This window comes from Atheta coriaria, unplaced genomic scaffold (assembly GCF_025399875.1).
Source record: "Atheta coriaria isolate IRGN ID8LTWV9N9 unplaced genomic scaffold, Caltech_Dcor_3.1 hic_scaffold_14_pilon, whole genome shotgun sequence".
Classification (NCBI taxonomy): Eukaryota; Metazoa; Arthropoda; class Insecta; order Coleoptera; family Staphylinidae; genus Dalotia; species Dalotia coriaria.
This window is the reverse complement of record NW_027045456.1, coordinates 33,004-45,898: the sequence shown is the minus strand read 5'-3', so window position 1 is coordinate 45,898 and position 12,895 is coordinate 33,004. Positions and strand designations below refer to the sequence as shown.

General features: G+C 39.5%; 1 protein-coding gene and 1 non-coding gene across 2 annotated transcripts; one reads left to right on the top strand and one right to left on the bottom strand.

The window, feature by feature from the left end:
* Positions 1–860: 860 nt before the first annotated feature.
* Positions 861–933, top strand: TRNAR-CCU (transfer RNA arginine (anticodon CCU)). Its single transcript has one exon. It is a non-coding gene; the product is annotated as a tRNA-Arg (tRNA).
* A 2,146-nt stretch (positions 934–3,079) lies between these two features.
* LOC135801986 (uncharacterized) lies at positions 3,080–12,677 on the bottom strand. The gene is made up of 7 exons (XM_065315528.1): positions 12,535–12,677; positions 6,160–6,401; positions 5,830–6,094; positions 5,586–5,758; positions 5,269–5,522; positions 5,061–5,214; positions 3,080–3,764 (listed from the first exon to the last, which is right to left on the bottom strand). Exons 2-7 carry the CDS (start codon positions 6,398–6,400, stop codon positions 3,460–3,462), a joined length of 1,392 nt encoding a protein of 463 aa, XP_065171600.1. The 5' UTR covers position 6,401; positions 12,535–12,677; the 3' UTR covers positions 3,080–3,459.
* Between the last annotated feature and the right edge of the window lie 218 nt (positions 12,678–12,895).

Below are 12,895 nucleotides of genomic sequence, written 5' to 3'. Positions count from 1 at the left end.
TCCAAGAATTCCAACAACTAACTGTCGAATCAAGTTAAACAAATTATGTACATTTGTATGTTTGTCATTCCGATAGCTATAAAATAATTGATTTACGCGGAAATAATTGCGATCGGTATCGCAGATTTGAGTAACGACGACGCGGAATGAATACAAGAATGCAAAAACTTCATCGCGAGATGAACGTGCGACCGAGACGCCGCCGCCGCAGTCCAGACACGCCACGATCATTAATCGTCGCCCGCGCACACTTACCGCACTTACATCCAACAACAACACAACACAGCTTCAACGAACGCTGTTCACGACAATGGCCATCGTCCCTTTTGTTGCGCACGCCTTGATCGACCATCATCGTGTCGTTACGTAACGCATGCAACTACCGCATTTGACCAATTGATTTCGAGCGCGATTTGTCATCGGCCGACTTCTTTATTTCGCGAAATGATAAATGAATCCGCAGTGTTTGAGTTGTGGGATGCACGCGCGTTTCTTGCGCTCGCGGACGTGATGATATGGGAAAATTGCTCGACGTTACTCAGTTAGATCTAACGTCCCGATGTCTTGCGGACTTATGATATTTTAATGCGAAAGAAAGCCGAGAAAAATGCCGCCGTTTGCGGGAAAATGGTGCGCGAAGCGGACGAAGGAACCGTACGTCCGAACGTGTTCCAAATCAGCGCACACCGGATGAAATCGTGCGCGTATAATTTCCACTTTTGCGCTGGAATGTCCATCAACACTCCCGTAACTTCGGAATCAATATATGCGTCGCGTGGAAACATCAATGTAGTGATAAACTAGGACAATTTATAATTAAATTTTGTTTATGTGAGGGTATTTAGGGGTGGAATACTACCGCCCCTGTGGCCTAATGGATAAGGCATCGGCCTCCTAAGCCGGGGATTGTGGGTTCGAGTCCCACCAGGGGTAAGCTGAATTTTTTGCTTTTTGTTGTTTGAAAATATTTACATTGTTGTATCATGCGGTATTGTTGGTATTTGAATTTAGTAATTTCTCAAACAGATGAACCAGTCCGATCTCGTAAAACATCCCAGGAATATATAGCCGGCGCACGACAAAAGTATGAATTATAGGCCATTTTAAAGGTCCGCTGCAAACACATTGTTTATGCGCGCGCTGAAAATCACTATGATTTGTTTCCTATTTGTGCAAGTACCTCGAAGCACCGCAGTTTCCTCATTTCACAACAAATGGGGATCAGCGCAGGCGAAGATTTGATAAGCGCCGAACGCGAGCCCTTTGCTTTTGCTTCGCATACATAGTTGTCGAACGCTATTTGCTCATCCACCTTCTCATCAATAGAACATTATAGTTTTCCCATCCCATATAAATAACCGCCTGACTTTGATGTGCGTTCGTGGCGCATTAGGTGTTTTTCTAAGCACGTGCATTTCGCATTGCGCAATCGTGTGGAATTAAAACGCGATGATGATTCGACAGTGAATGCAACAATATAAGTAATCGATCGACCTAGGCGAGTGAGTAGGCGAGCGTGCGTTTGATTCGCCTAGGCGAAGCTTTTAATTTCCTCTTTTTGTTTCACCATTCGACCGGTTGCTGCCGGAGATGTGCCAAAGTCTCTCTGCGCGAAAGAAAAACGCTTGATATCTGGCGATGCGATGAGAAAACGAAGAAAACAGCAGCGTTAAGCTAAACTTTGCGAGGAGGATGGTTTTACAAAATCGTGTTGGGAACCTTTTGCCGCTTACTAATCATTCAGGGTGTTCTAACCTTTTTCAAACAATGAAAACACACAGATTCATACATAACCAAATTTTAACAACCAAAAAATCTATAGAAATCAAAGCAAAATCAACTTATTTAATATAAATATTAATATAATATTTAAGTTAATGCAATGAAAGCAATGAAATAATCTGTGGATTATGGGAACACTTTGTAATTTTGTAGACGTAGATGTGTAATGTACACACATTTATTTTACAATTTTCCTCGGCGAACGCAACGAGATCAAGCGGCGTGTGCAAAACGTAGCGCGAACACATCATTCACGAACGACCGAGGCGTCATCGATTGTTACGGGACCATTACCACATTACCACTCGGCGTTAATAACAAACAAAATTATCTATCGACTTCGTTTCGATCTTGCACTTAATGCGATGCCGTGCGGCGCGCACTCGCGCGCGACCCGCTCGTATCATACCAGGAAGAATTGCAATAAAACAATGCGTCCACACCGCGCGGAATAGTGTGGAATTAACTCAAAGTGCGAACAAACGGCTCGGCTCATAATTTCCACGCAACACGTTATCATTTTTGGTTTTTGCGCAAAGTGCATACGGCTGAAATTAAAAACGGGACCTGTGTGGCGCTGCGGTAATGTAATTGTATGCAACCCAACAATCAATTTGCACACATAACCTAATTTAACACTAACCACAAATTTGAGAATTTGTTTTTATTGGGCGTGACTAATGTGGAATTAGTTGGGTGTGTGTAATGCGAGGCACAATTTTTTCGTCATTTTGGGTGAGTGGAGTCAGCCATCAAATAAATTGCGCTCTTGCTTTGGGCGCCGCGTCGCAATTTATGCGAAATGTGACCGAATGTCTCGGACGACAGCATTGAAACGTGCCACCATCTATGGCAAAAATGTAATTTAACCAAAGACGAGCATTACGCCCGCCAGTCCCGATTTAGCGCAGTGAGCAACAACGAGTGAAAAACAAAAAACGCAAATCATCATTACGCCAGGCTCGCTCGGGGTCTCGGGGTGTTTTGTGCCGACACCATCTTTTGCGCGCTCGATATTAATTATAGATATGGTCGGTCGGTCGGTTAATTAATGTAATTACGGGCTTTGTTCTTACGCGTTCGAAAACACCCCCGAGTCATTTCGTTTGTATTTGTGCGGCAGCGCAATGAAAAGCCAAAAAAAATCAACAATAAATCACAATAACTTGGCCAGAAAAGCACAACTGTCTTCGCCTTTTTGATTAGAATAGTATATGAATGTCTAATGAAGATGTTGCTAATAATTAATGATTCTATACTATTACTACACTCACACAAAAACAAAAATGTAAAAATATTTTACTTTTAGTTATAAGTAAATATATAATTTATTTTCCATATCAAAACACATTTCTAACATTTTTCTTCATACGATCGACGACTACGACACAGTTTCCAGTCGCAGATTTAAAACTTTCATAGTCGTCGATGTAGGAACTTCTTAAATACGATAATATAACAATATAAACATTAAAGACCCCGGTAAACACAAATAAATCCCCATGAATCGCTCAACAGAGTATAAATATAAATAATACAAAAATAATAAATAAAAGGAACGAGTATTTGCTGCTAGGTAACTAAGATTAACTAAAATGTCATCATTGAGCTCAATATAGTAACCAATCGGAAATGTTTAGTGAACAGTGTGTTGTGAGACGTGTTGGTTGCCTACGGTTAAAGTATTCGGCCATAACCTCGCATACTCGCCGCTGATTGTCCCATGCACGGACTATCCTGTAAAAGTAGTTTACTGCCATATGCGGATCCATTACCGGATCCACTACTACTAGAAAATAGACTTCTTGTGTAGTACGGCATTGGCGTGCCCGAACGGCGTGCTTTATACAAAGCGAACGCTGCGACGATGACAGCGCACAAGAAGATTAATCCCAGCACGCAGAATGTCAGCGCCATCTTGTCCGGCGAGACGCAGAACGTGCGATCGCCCGGGAAGTAACCAAATGTTGCTCGTAATGGATCTATAAACACAATAAATGATTCAATCATTAATACAACGCATTGTCATTGCTCGGGCGGACAATAAAAAGATTGTGATCGAATTAATATTTCATTTGCGATTTTAATTACGCCAGCACGACGGTCTTAAAGTCTTTGGTTGAATAGAAGTAAGTTGTAGTCGATAGAGTGTAAAGAAGAGCTGATCTTACTCTTACTCGTGGTAATTTAGTAAATTACACTCACGATAGATCCCGTCTCGACGCATTTCGCGTCCGCTCGTCCCGCATTAGCCCCGTAATACTGATATAATTCAAACGCTCAACAACGAATCGACCACAATCGACCGGCAGATAAAAGAGCGACGGCACGATGAGTGGCCGCGTTCGTAAAAATGTCAGTCGTGGCCGCGCGCTGAAATTATTAAACACGACGCGAAAACAACGCAAATCGCGCCGGCAATAATAATCACCGTCGCCGTCGTTTTTTCGCACTCCGGTGGTCTCACCCAACGCGGATGCGCAGACACAAGAGGTAAGATGTAAGACATAATCCCCCCGCGCATATTTCGAGTGCAGAAATCATAAATCAAGCGCACACCGACTGCGCGCGGGCGCGTGTGTTATTGAAACAAAAAAAAAAGAGTTAAAAAGAAAAAAATGACAGCGAACGCTTAATTCGAAATGTCCACTAGAGCGCACGCGCATTTTTCCAACCCGCCGCCATCACGATAATGAATTGTGCGCTGCTGATGTTTCAAGGCGCGTACGTGCAATTATTTCCACGAACGTCCCGCCGATTGTAATATTTATTGAATTCTTTCGCCCGCGCCGCCCGATCATGTTGATGATGATGATGCGTCGATACGCGCACAAATAAATCGCCACTTTTTGCGCAATGTAATAAATGGTTCGGGCAAACTGCGCCCAAGTGCAAATATTTATTGCGCAGCGGCGGGGTGGCGTAGGGAGAAGTAGCCCCGCAATGCAATCGAAACGGTAATAAATCAAAACATCGTAATGATGATGATAGGTAACTATTATCGACACAGACGATAAAAACGCACGTCTGCATTGCGTAAAATAAAATAATTTACAAAAGAGTTAAGTATGGTGCCACCATTAAAAAAAGCTCGAATAAATATCGTACAAAAGCCACTGTGAAGTGAAATAAAATAAAAAATAAAAATCAGAAGTGCTTCTCAGTGTTTTTAATAAGTAAAAATATGTACACATTTATTATTATAAACAAAGGTGCATTGTATGAAGAAGTATTTACAAGCGGACACTTTGTACAATTCAGTCTCCATTTCGACTCACCTCCCGCCATTTTGTCCTTTTCTCGTTCGTCTAGTTCTATACCAGGCGCTAGGACTTCAACGCTGTTAAACACTTCTAATCTGTCTAAAACTTCGCCATCTTCTCCTGCTTCGACAATACGTCGACCAGTTCGGGTAATATTAACACAATCATACTAAAATATAATGTAAAAATTAAAAAAATATAAAAATGAGGTTATAATTCTTACAATTTCACAGTTTTGTCGACAGAGTTGCATACCACATGAAACATGCAGACGATCTCGATCAGGAAACTTGAAAGCTACAAATTTCGCAACTGCTTCTTGATGTCTCATCATAACAATCGGCCTGACTGGACCTTTTAACAACTCGGGAAGTAATCCTTCATCAACTGGACAACCATCTTCATCCAGGAGTTTTTGAGATGAGTCACCCAAACCATCATGGGCTACACAATCGACAACTTTCCATCCAATACCAACTAAAATTAGGTATAAAGTAAGTTTTTTTGTTTTAATACTTTTAAATATGGATGGTTGCATACCTGGTAAAGTAGACTTTACCATTAAAAGTGCTTCTTCGCCAACTTGGAGCGCTTCTTCATCATTTTCAATTGGCACGATTTCCATCCACGCTTTGGATGCACGCAGTGCTTCAGTCAACTCAACATCAGGATGTATTTCTTTGGACCAGCCTTCATCTTTCATTCTCCCCGTTCTAAAATTTATTTCATGTTAGGCAACTTGTTTTACAATGCAAATAAGGTTATGTGAAGAAAAGTAGTTTACCTGTGATCTTTTTTATCTAATATTTCATTGAATAGCGCATCTTCCATCGGTTTGCTCTTCACATTGAAGACATTTGTGTCAACCATGCACTTAACAGTACGTTCCTGGTCACTGATCTGCCGCAAATGTTTATCTTGTTGGACCACCAACGTAACGCTGTAGAACATTTTCTTTTCATCTCCGAGCATGTCTTCGGAGTCTTTACTTAACCGAACTCCGCAGCCAGATGTTGGTAAGTCAACAGACACGGAATTCTTCATCGTACCTGATAAAATTAAATTAATATTAAATTAATCTGTGTTCTAGGTCGTAAAATTAGCAACAACATACCGAATGAACGACATTCTTGTGAAAATTCTTTGGAGAACAGGATTCCTTTGAACGGATGTTCCATCGACACGGTGACATTGAAGCTGGTGCTGTCGCACGACGTGACAATCTCGCTAATTTTATTTATCGCGATGGGCAGATTACGGCGCACGCTCGGTGGGAACGAGGCGCACTGCACATTGCCGACGATCCACACGATGAGCAATTGCAGAAATTTCGTCGACTTATTGTTGGTACTCATTCTGGAAAACGAAGCAGATAATTCAGAAATAATTAAGACTGCAACGAGCGCGCGCGCGCACTGCACTCATCAATTGATAATTAATATTAACATAACGCGCAACAAAGGAACATTCCCGCCGCAAATTACCGCGCGCAATTCTTCTCGTGTGCATCTTTACGCTCATTACTCATTTTGCCGACGCAATTAATTTTAATGATTAAATTTAAAAACAGAAATCTATTTCATCAGAAGAAGGGTCTCGCTGACTGACACTGACCTAAAGTTGAACAACCTTTTCTGTTTGCTTCAAACACGACAATGCAATTTCTCTAATACTTATATAGGGTGATTGATAAAATAAGTCAATAACTAACAAGTGAACCCAGGTTATTATTATTTAATACCATAGGCTGGTTCTGGTTTCATTCGAATTCACATTCGCATTGTGTTGTTGTTTTATATTACGGGAACAATGCACGCGAAGAACACGCGTAGACGTATCGCTGTCTCACTGAAAATGCAATTTAATACATTCCGACATATTAGATTTCATACGCCATTGCATTCCGCGCTGATGTACTTGCCCGCGACGTGATATTTATGTTATTACATAATAAGTCTGGTCTGGCTGGCCGAGCGAGAGGAGTTGCACAAAGAAATTGGCTTTGATTAAAAGCCAACTACGTAATAATTCCAAAGCCAAGTGCACGACGCACGTGAGGCATATGCGCCGCCGCTCCGGTTGTTGGGCTGTACCGCTATGCGCGAGCTGGATGGGATTTAATGGAAGCAAAGGCAAAGGAAGAAGGAAGGACTGCGTGAATCATACGATTGAGTGAACGCCGAACGGTTTCTGCGCGATTTTTATGATTCAATCTACGTGCTTTCAATTTATTGCATACTTGCATTGTGTTCGGCTAAGTGCATTTGCTCGAATTCTGACTTGCATTGTTAATCATAATAATCGGATGACAATACCTAAATGCCACACACATGAAAATCATAGTTTTAGGTGGTAAGCATTTTGGGTTGCAAGGATCATTTGTATTATGCACATGCGCGCACAAATTTCGCATGCGCGCTAAGTTGTCATAACCTGGACAAACAAAATTTGTTAGTGCAGCCGAACCGCGACGCGAAATGTATCACAACAGTGTTAATAGTAATTCTAACTTGAATCTAATGAGTAAAACGTGCGAATAGTGCGTGAGCTGTAGAAAAATCGTAAGTACACAATTAATTTTACTTCAGATAACATTTCTGCGCAGCGGAATAAAATAAATCTGTTGACAAGCGTGTCTTGTCTTGTCTTAACGTGACTTTCATCCAGTCTACCTTGACTTTGCTCACGCTTCGCAACAAATTAAACGCTCAATTTATTTCCGAAAAGCACATGACGTAACCACGTAAACGTAACGTGCAGCATGGCGTCGTGACATGCCAGTCGTTGCGAGTTACAGCTTTTTGCTCTTTGCGGTTAACTGTGAACTCGCTCGGAAGAATTATATACATCTCCGGCGGGCGCGCGCGAGCCGTGCGAGAGGAAGAAATTATGATTTAACCGTTGGTTTCGTGTCCATCCCGACATTCGCAGCTGCACGCCGACTAAACTACAAGCGATGGTGCGTTTTTTTTTCTCGTGTTGTAAGGAAATTGATTATCACCTTGCGTGAAGATTGCGATATGTCGGCTACCATTAGGCCGCATTAGACCTGTATAAGTAAATAATGTGCCTGCTGCCTGCAGATGCGCTGACGACGTGAATATATTTATAATGATGTTGCACGTTTTATTAGGCAATCAGCCGCAATGGGTCAGTATGATCAATGCCAAGGCTGGAATTTCATCATTTTCATCAACTCGGGAAAATGTTGAACTCGACTTCTCTTTACTAGGTGATTATAGCTTTGAGATGTGGGCATATGGGCTAAGTAGGTAAATTGCATGAAAATTAACCGAATAATTGCAGTGCAATTTCATCACCAGCGTGCACGACTCGACCTGCCTACTTTACTTTACTTCACATCAGTATTGTGCGGCTAGGGAAATTTATTAGAGTAATTATTTTTATGCATTCACATTATTCGCTGCCCTTTATTATGCAAAACATGATCAATGATTAAATTACTCTTTTACTGTTGGATATTTGTCCCTGAAACAATGACCATGACCAAGTAGTTTCGTTACAGCTTAATATTGTTTGACGTATACACGGTCTTGGTCTTGGTCTCTTGGGAATCACCAAATACCGTTCGCTTGCACGTTCCTTCCGATTGCCGCCTGCCGGCCAACGACACAAGCGCCTCCACTGGCTTACTGAACTTACCGGCCTGCGATAGCGATACGTGTGTAAACTTAACTTAAACTATATAACTGTGAAATGATAATAACGGTCCACGATTTGGCGTAACGAACAAATAACAAATTCTTTGCTTATATAGGTTTTGAACGGGTAGCTATACAATGAAAACAATCGACAAACGATCTATTGTGTCATTGTGAACGAATCATTTCGGTTTTATCTCACGTTGCATTCAAATTAACTCACGGTGAACGGTTATGACGTGCGTTTATTAAACAATGATAAGTCTTAACAGGATTAGTTATATTTTATGAAGATTACTTCCTGGAAGTATACATTTTTAAACTTTTAAAGTACAAGTTGATGCAGGGATAGTTTAAAGAAACATTTCTTTGAGTTTAATAATGTTCTTGACAATGGCATTGACACAGACATAAAATTCATGCTCCTGCGCAACGCAAAGCGGCAAAAAGATAATAAAAAGAAAGCACACCTTTTTTTAATTAGTCTGAATTCTTTTTGTATGCAAAATATAAACATATATATAACAATGCGCAATTTGATTACTCGAGGAATGTAAAAACTATAATAATACACTTTCGCTTCTGCCATTATTTTATCTTCTCCACATTCATGCATTAGACTTGGAAATCGTATAATTGTTCATCATAACTTTATAATTTCTAGTTTGGGAATTTATTCTTTCTTTTTCGCACAATTTCGAATAATAAATGCGCGCGCAGGCAGGCGTGTGGCTTGCGTCAGATGCAAACACCGTTTTAGTTTTTAATTAATCGAAATCATCAGCGGCGGGCGTCACGTTTTAAGTACTTCTATAAACATATACAATTACGGTTTAATAAGCGCGAAATTTGAATCGGTAATAAAATATTTTCGGTTGTAGCGGAGGACGATGTAATTTATTAGCGAATAGAAGTTTGTAGCGGTAATTAGAGCGCAAAGTTGATTCTCTTAGAACCAATTAAGTTTTTAACAGTTTAACTCGCGAACAATCAACGTTCAGCGTTCAAACAAGCCGCGATTTGAGCAAAATTAACAAAATAACTTTATATTATTTAATTGTGAGGAAAATACTGCTTGAAACAATTGGTTTTGATAAATATATCATGGAGAAATTTAGTTATTGTTTTTGTTCACGTTTATAACGGTTTTTAAAAACACATTTTTATAAATTTGTATTACCCGTGAATAATGGAAAATATTGTTATGAGCATGTTAAAAACACTACTTTTACGCACAAGTGCATAAAATATCGTGTCGACATCAAGCAGTCAGATACATTGTATTAATGCAAAGTGAAAACATGCAAATTCGATACCATTATATTAGCACACATTCGAAACATAGGAAAATGCAAATAAAAACGTTTACAATTGTGTTCGCATACGTACGAGTATTCGCTCCGCATTTCGCGCTCGCATCTCATCTGAATGAAATTATTTTCGAAAAAAAAAGCGCTTACGGTTACGTGGGCGATACAAACTGGGAAATACACAAAGAAATGTAACAATACCAATTGCCAATTGTAACAATAAAAGTGTAGAAAATTAATTTTGTGACGAAAGTTTTACTTTTGTTTTCGATTCATAAAAAAATACTACGTACTACACTTAGAAATGCAGGTGTACTTATTGACATAGGAGTAATTAGTCATTATTTACAAATGAAAGTAAACTGTAAGTGTTCACATTCATACAGTTTCATATTTGACTGTTTTCATTTCCGAGAGCCGTACGATTTTAATTGCCAGTGTTTGGTAAACGAGTGTCATGACTGAGGAGGTCATAGTCCGCTCATTTTCATCTCCATCCACATCCTCCTCATTATGATACCTTTGGTATATTACTGTTTTCATTGCCGCGACCTGCGAATTGCTTTGCGTAGCATGTTTTCCACTTTTACTGCTTCGCCATCAAACGAAACAAATTTTGAGCGGTAGATTTCACAAGGAAACGAATCGCAATTGTTGAGGCTCTTAAAGTTTGTGCCAGCTTCGCTCAGACGATAAAATACGAAAAGGGGCAGAGTCAGGCGAACACGTATTGCGTCAAAATTAGTGCGGAAATTGCAAATCGTTTCGCGTACGTACGGATTTTGTTTTGTTGTGGTGTTTTTTTTTTTTGCGGCGCACACCTTTGGTGTACGATTTATTCAACAATTCAATTCAATTGTTGTTATTGTGATGTGTTGCCGTTATGCTACATGTGGTTACCTAAAAAAACTTAATTTTGATCATTGATACAATGAATGCGAAGTAATTTATTTAAAACAAACGCAAAACAACGCAAGGTCTTCTTCGGCTATTGGTGTTGCGTAACTTGTAAACATGTTTTTTTAATGAATTTAAATCGTAGCTTTTTTAGCGGATATTCGCAAATTTCAACATAAATCAACACAAATTTTCCTATTTTATCTCAGAGTAAAGAAAAATATATATTTTCAAGATGTAATGTGTTACTTTTGCAAATAATGTCGTTATTATTTGCAAAATTGACGTTTTCGCGCCTTTTCTTCATTTAGAATGTTGAAACTTAATCGTGTCCATATATCACTATGCATCGTTGCACTTTATGTGTGGTATTGCAAAAGAAAAAGTGTAAAAAAGTGAAATTTAGGCTAAATTCGTTTTAATCTAATTCGCGCGCCAACACAAACAGAGAGGAAAAACGATTTCTATTACAATAATTGCCCGGCGTACACTTCAATGGTAAACGTAAACTATTCAATTAAATTATTCCATTCGCAATTGTATGCAAGCTCTAATTAATCCGCAATAAAATGCTTAGTGAAAAACGCAAGCGTTTCAATGGAATGGAAATTGGCAGCAATGAAAAGTGAGGCAAAAATATAAATGAACGCAACAATAGTTTCTGCTAATAAGATTCAATACGCAATAAAAACACAATGAATATAAACCAATTAAATTAAGTATTTTTATAAGTGAATTATAACTATTCTCACAGTTAATTATATTTTCATTTAATGAGCAGTAAACTATTATTTTAATTTCGAATTAATCAAAAAATCAATTTTTCAGTTGAGGTTCAAATCATTTTGCAAATAAACACTTTATTATTTGCAAAATTTTGAACTTTTCTTTTACAAACTGGAAACTTTCTGAATAGTGTTGATGTTAAGACATTTGATTTGAAACCCACGTATTGTATGTACTTTTCCAAACAATTGTAGTTTTATGTTTACGTCATTCGATGCTTAACGGTAGATGCACGTGATTTTAGTAACCGGAGCACTTTATCTCTCCACATCACGTCCAGCGGAGTGTTTCAAACAAAGACACTTCATGACCATCAACCAGACCGCTTGTTACGATCTCAATCTGTATTATTATATTTTTTATTGCTTATTACAACAACTGCATCAATATATTATTAACAACAGTGTTACATAAACATAGGTTGATAAAAATTGCTATACAAGTAAAAAATCATCTATAAATTGATAAGTAACAGATTATTTCTGTTGATTTTTTTAGCTTGCTTTACTTGTTAAACATGAATGCAAGCAGCGATGCAAGCAGAAACCGGACGAACACCAACAACGCGATCCGATGTTCGATGTTTGTCGCTGCTCGCATTCTGTGTGTTTTCGTGCGATTGCGATAGTAAGTACAGCACGTAGCTGCAGGCAGCCGCCGAGGAAGTTCATTAAAATGCTTTCATTAACGTTAATAATCGCTGCACGCGCGTTTCGACGGTAATAGGGTTCATCGCTTCTTCACTGCACGTAGTACAGGGAGCTTTTACCTTTTTTCCTTCTTATTTTTTTAAACAAAATTCAAAACGAAAATATCTAGTACCTTAAAACTCACCTGTTTTTGACCTTGGTTCCTTACACTTGATATCTAACACCCACACAACAACAAATGTGATCAATCCTTGGAATGATAGAAACTTAAACTGCATCGATGTGGATTGCGGCGCGCTTTTGCAGCAGCATGTTTGTTGCGGTAGGCAATGGAACACTATAGATTCGGTGCATTCGCCGGCGCGACGACTCTAGGTGAGCGAACCGCGCGAGCTTACACTGCGGCGCAAAGAACTGAAATAGTGCGAACGCCTTCGACGCCGTCGCCGTGTGTATTAACAGGCCGCTTGCTGCCGCAGCTTTGGTGCTTTGCGCGCCGCTTCTTCAGCTTAAGAGCCACCACGCGCGCCTCGCGACTCGTCGTC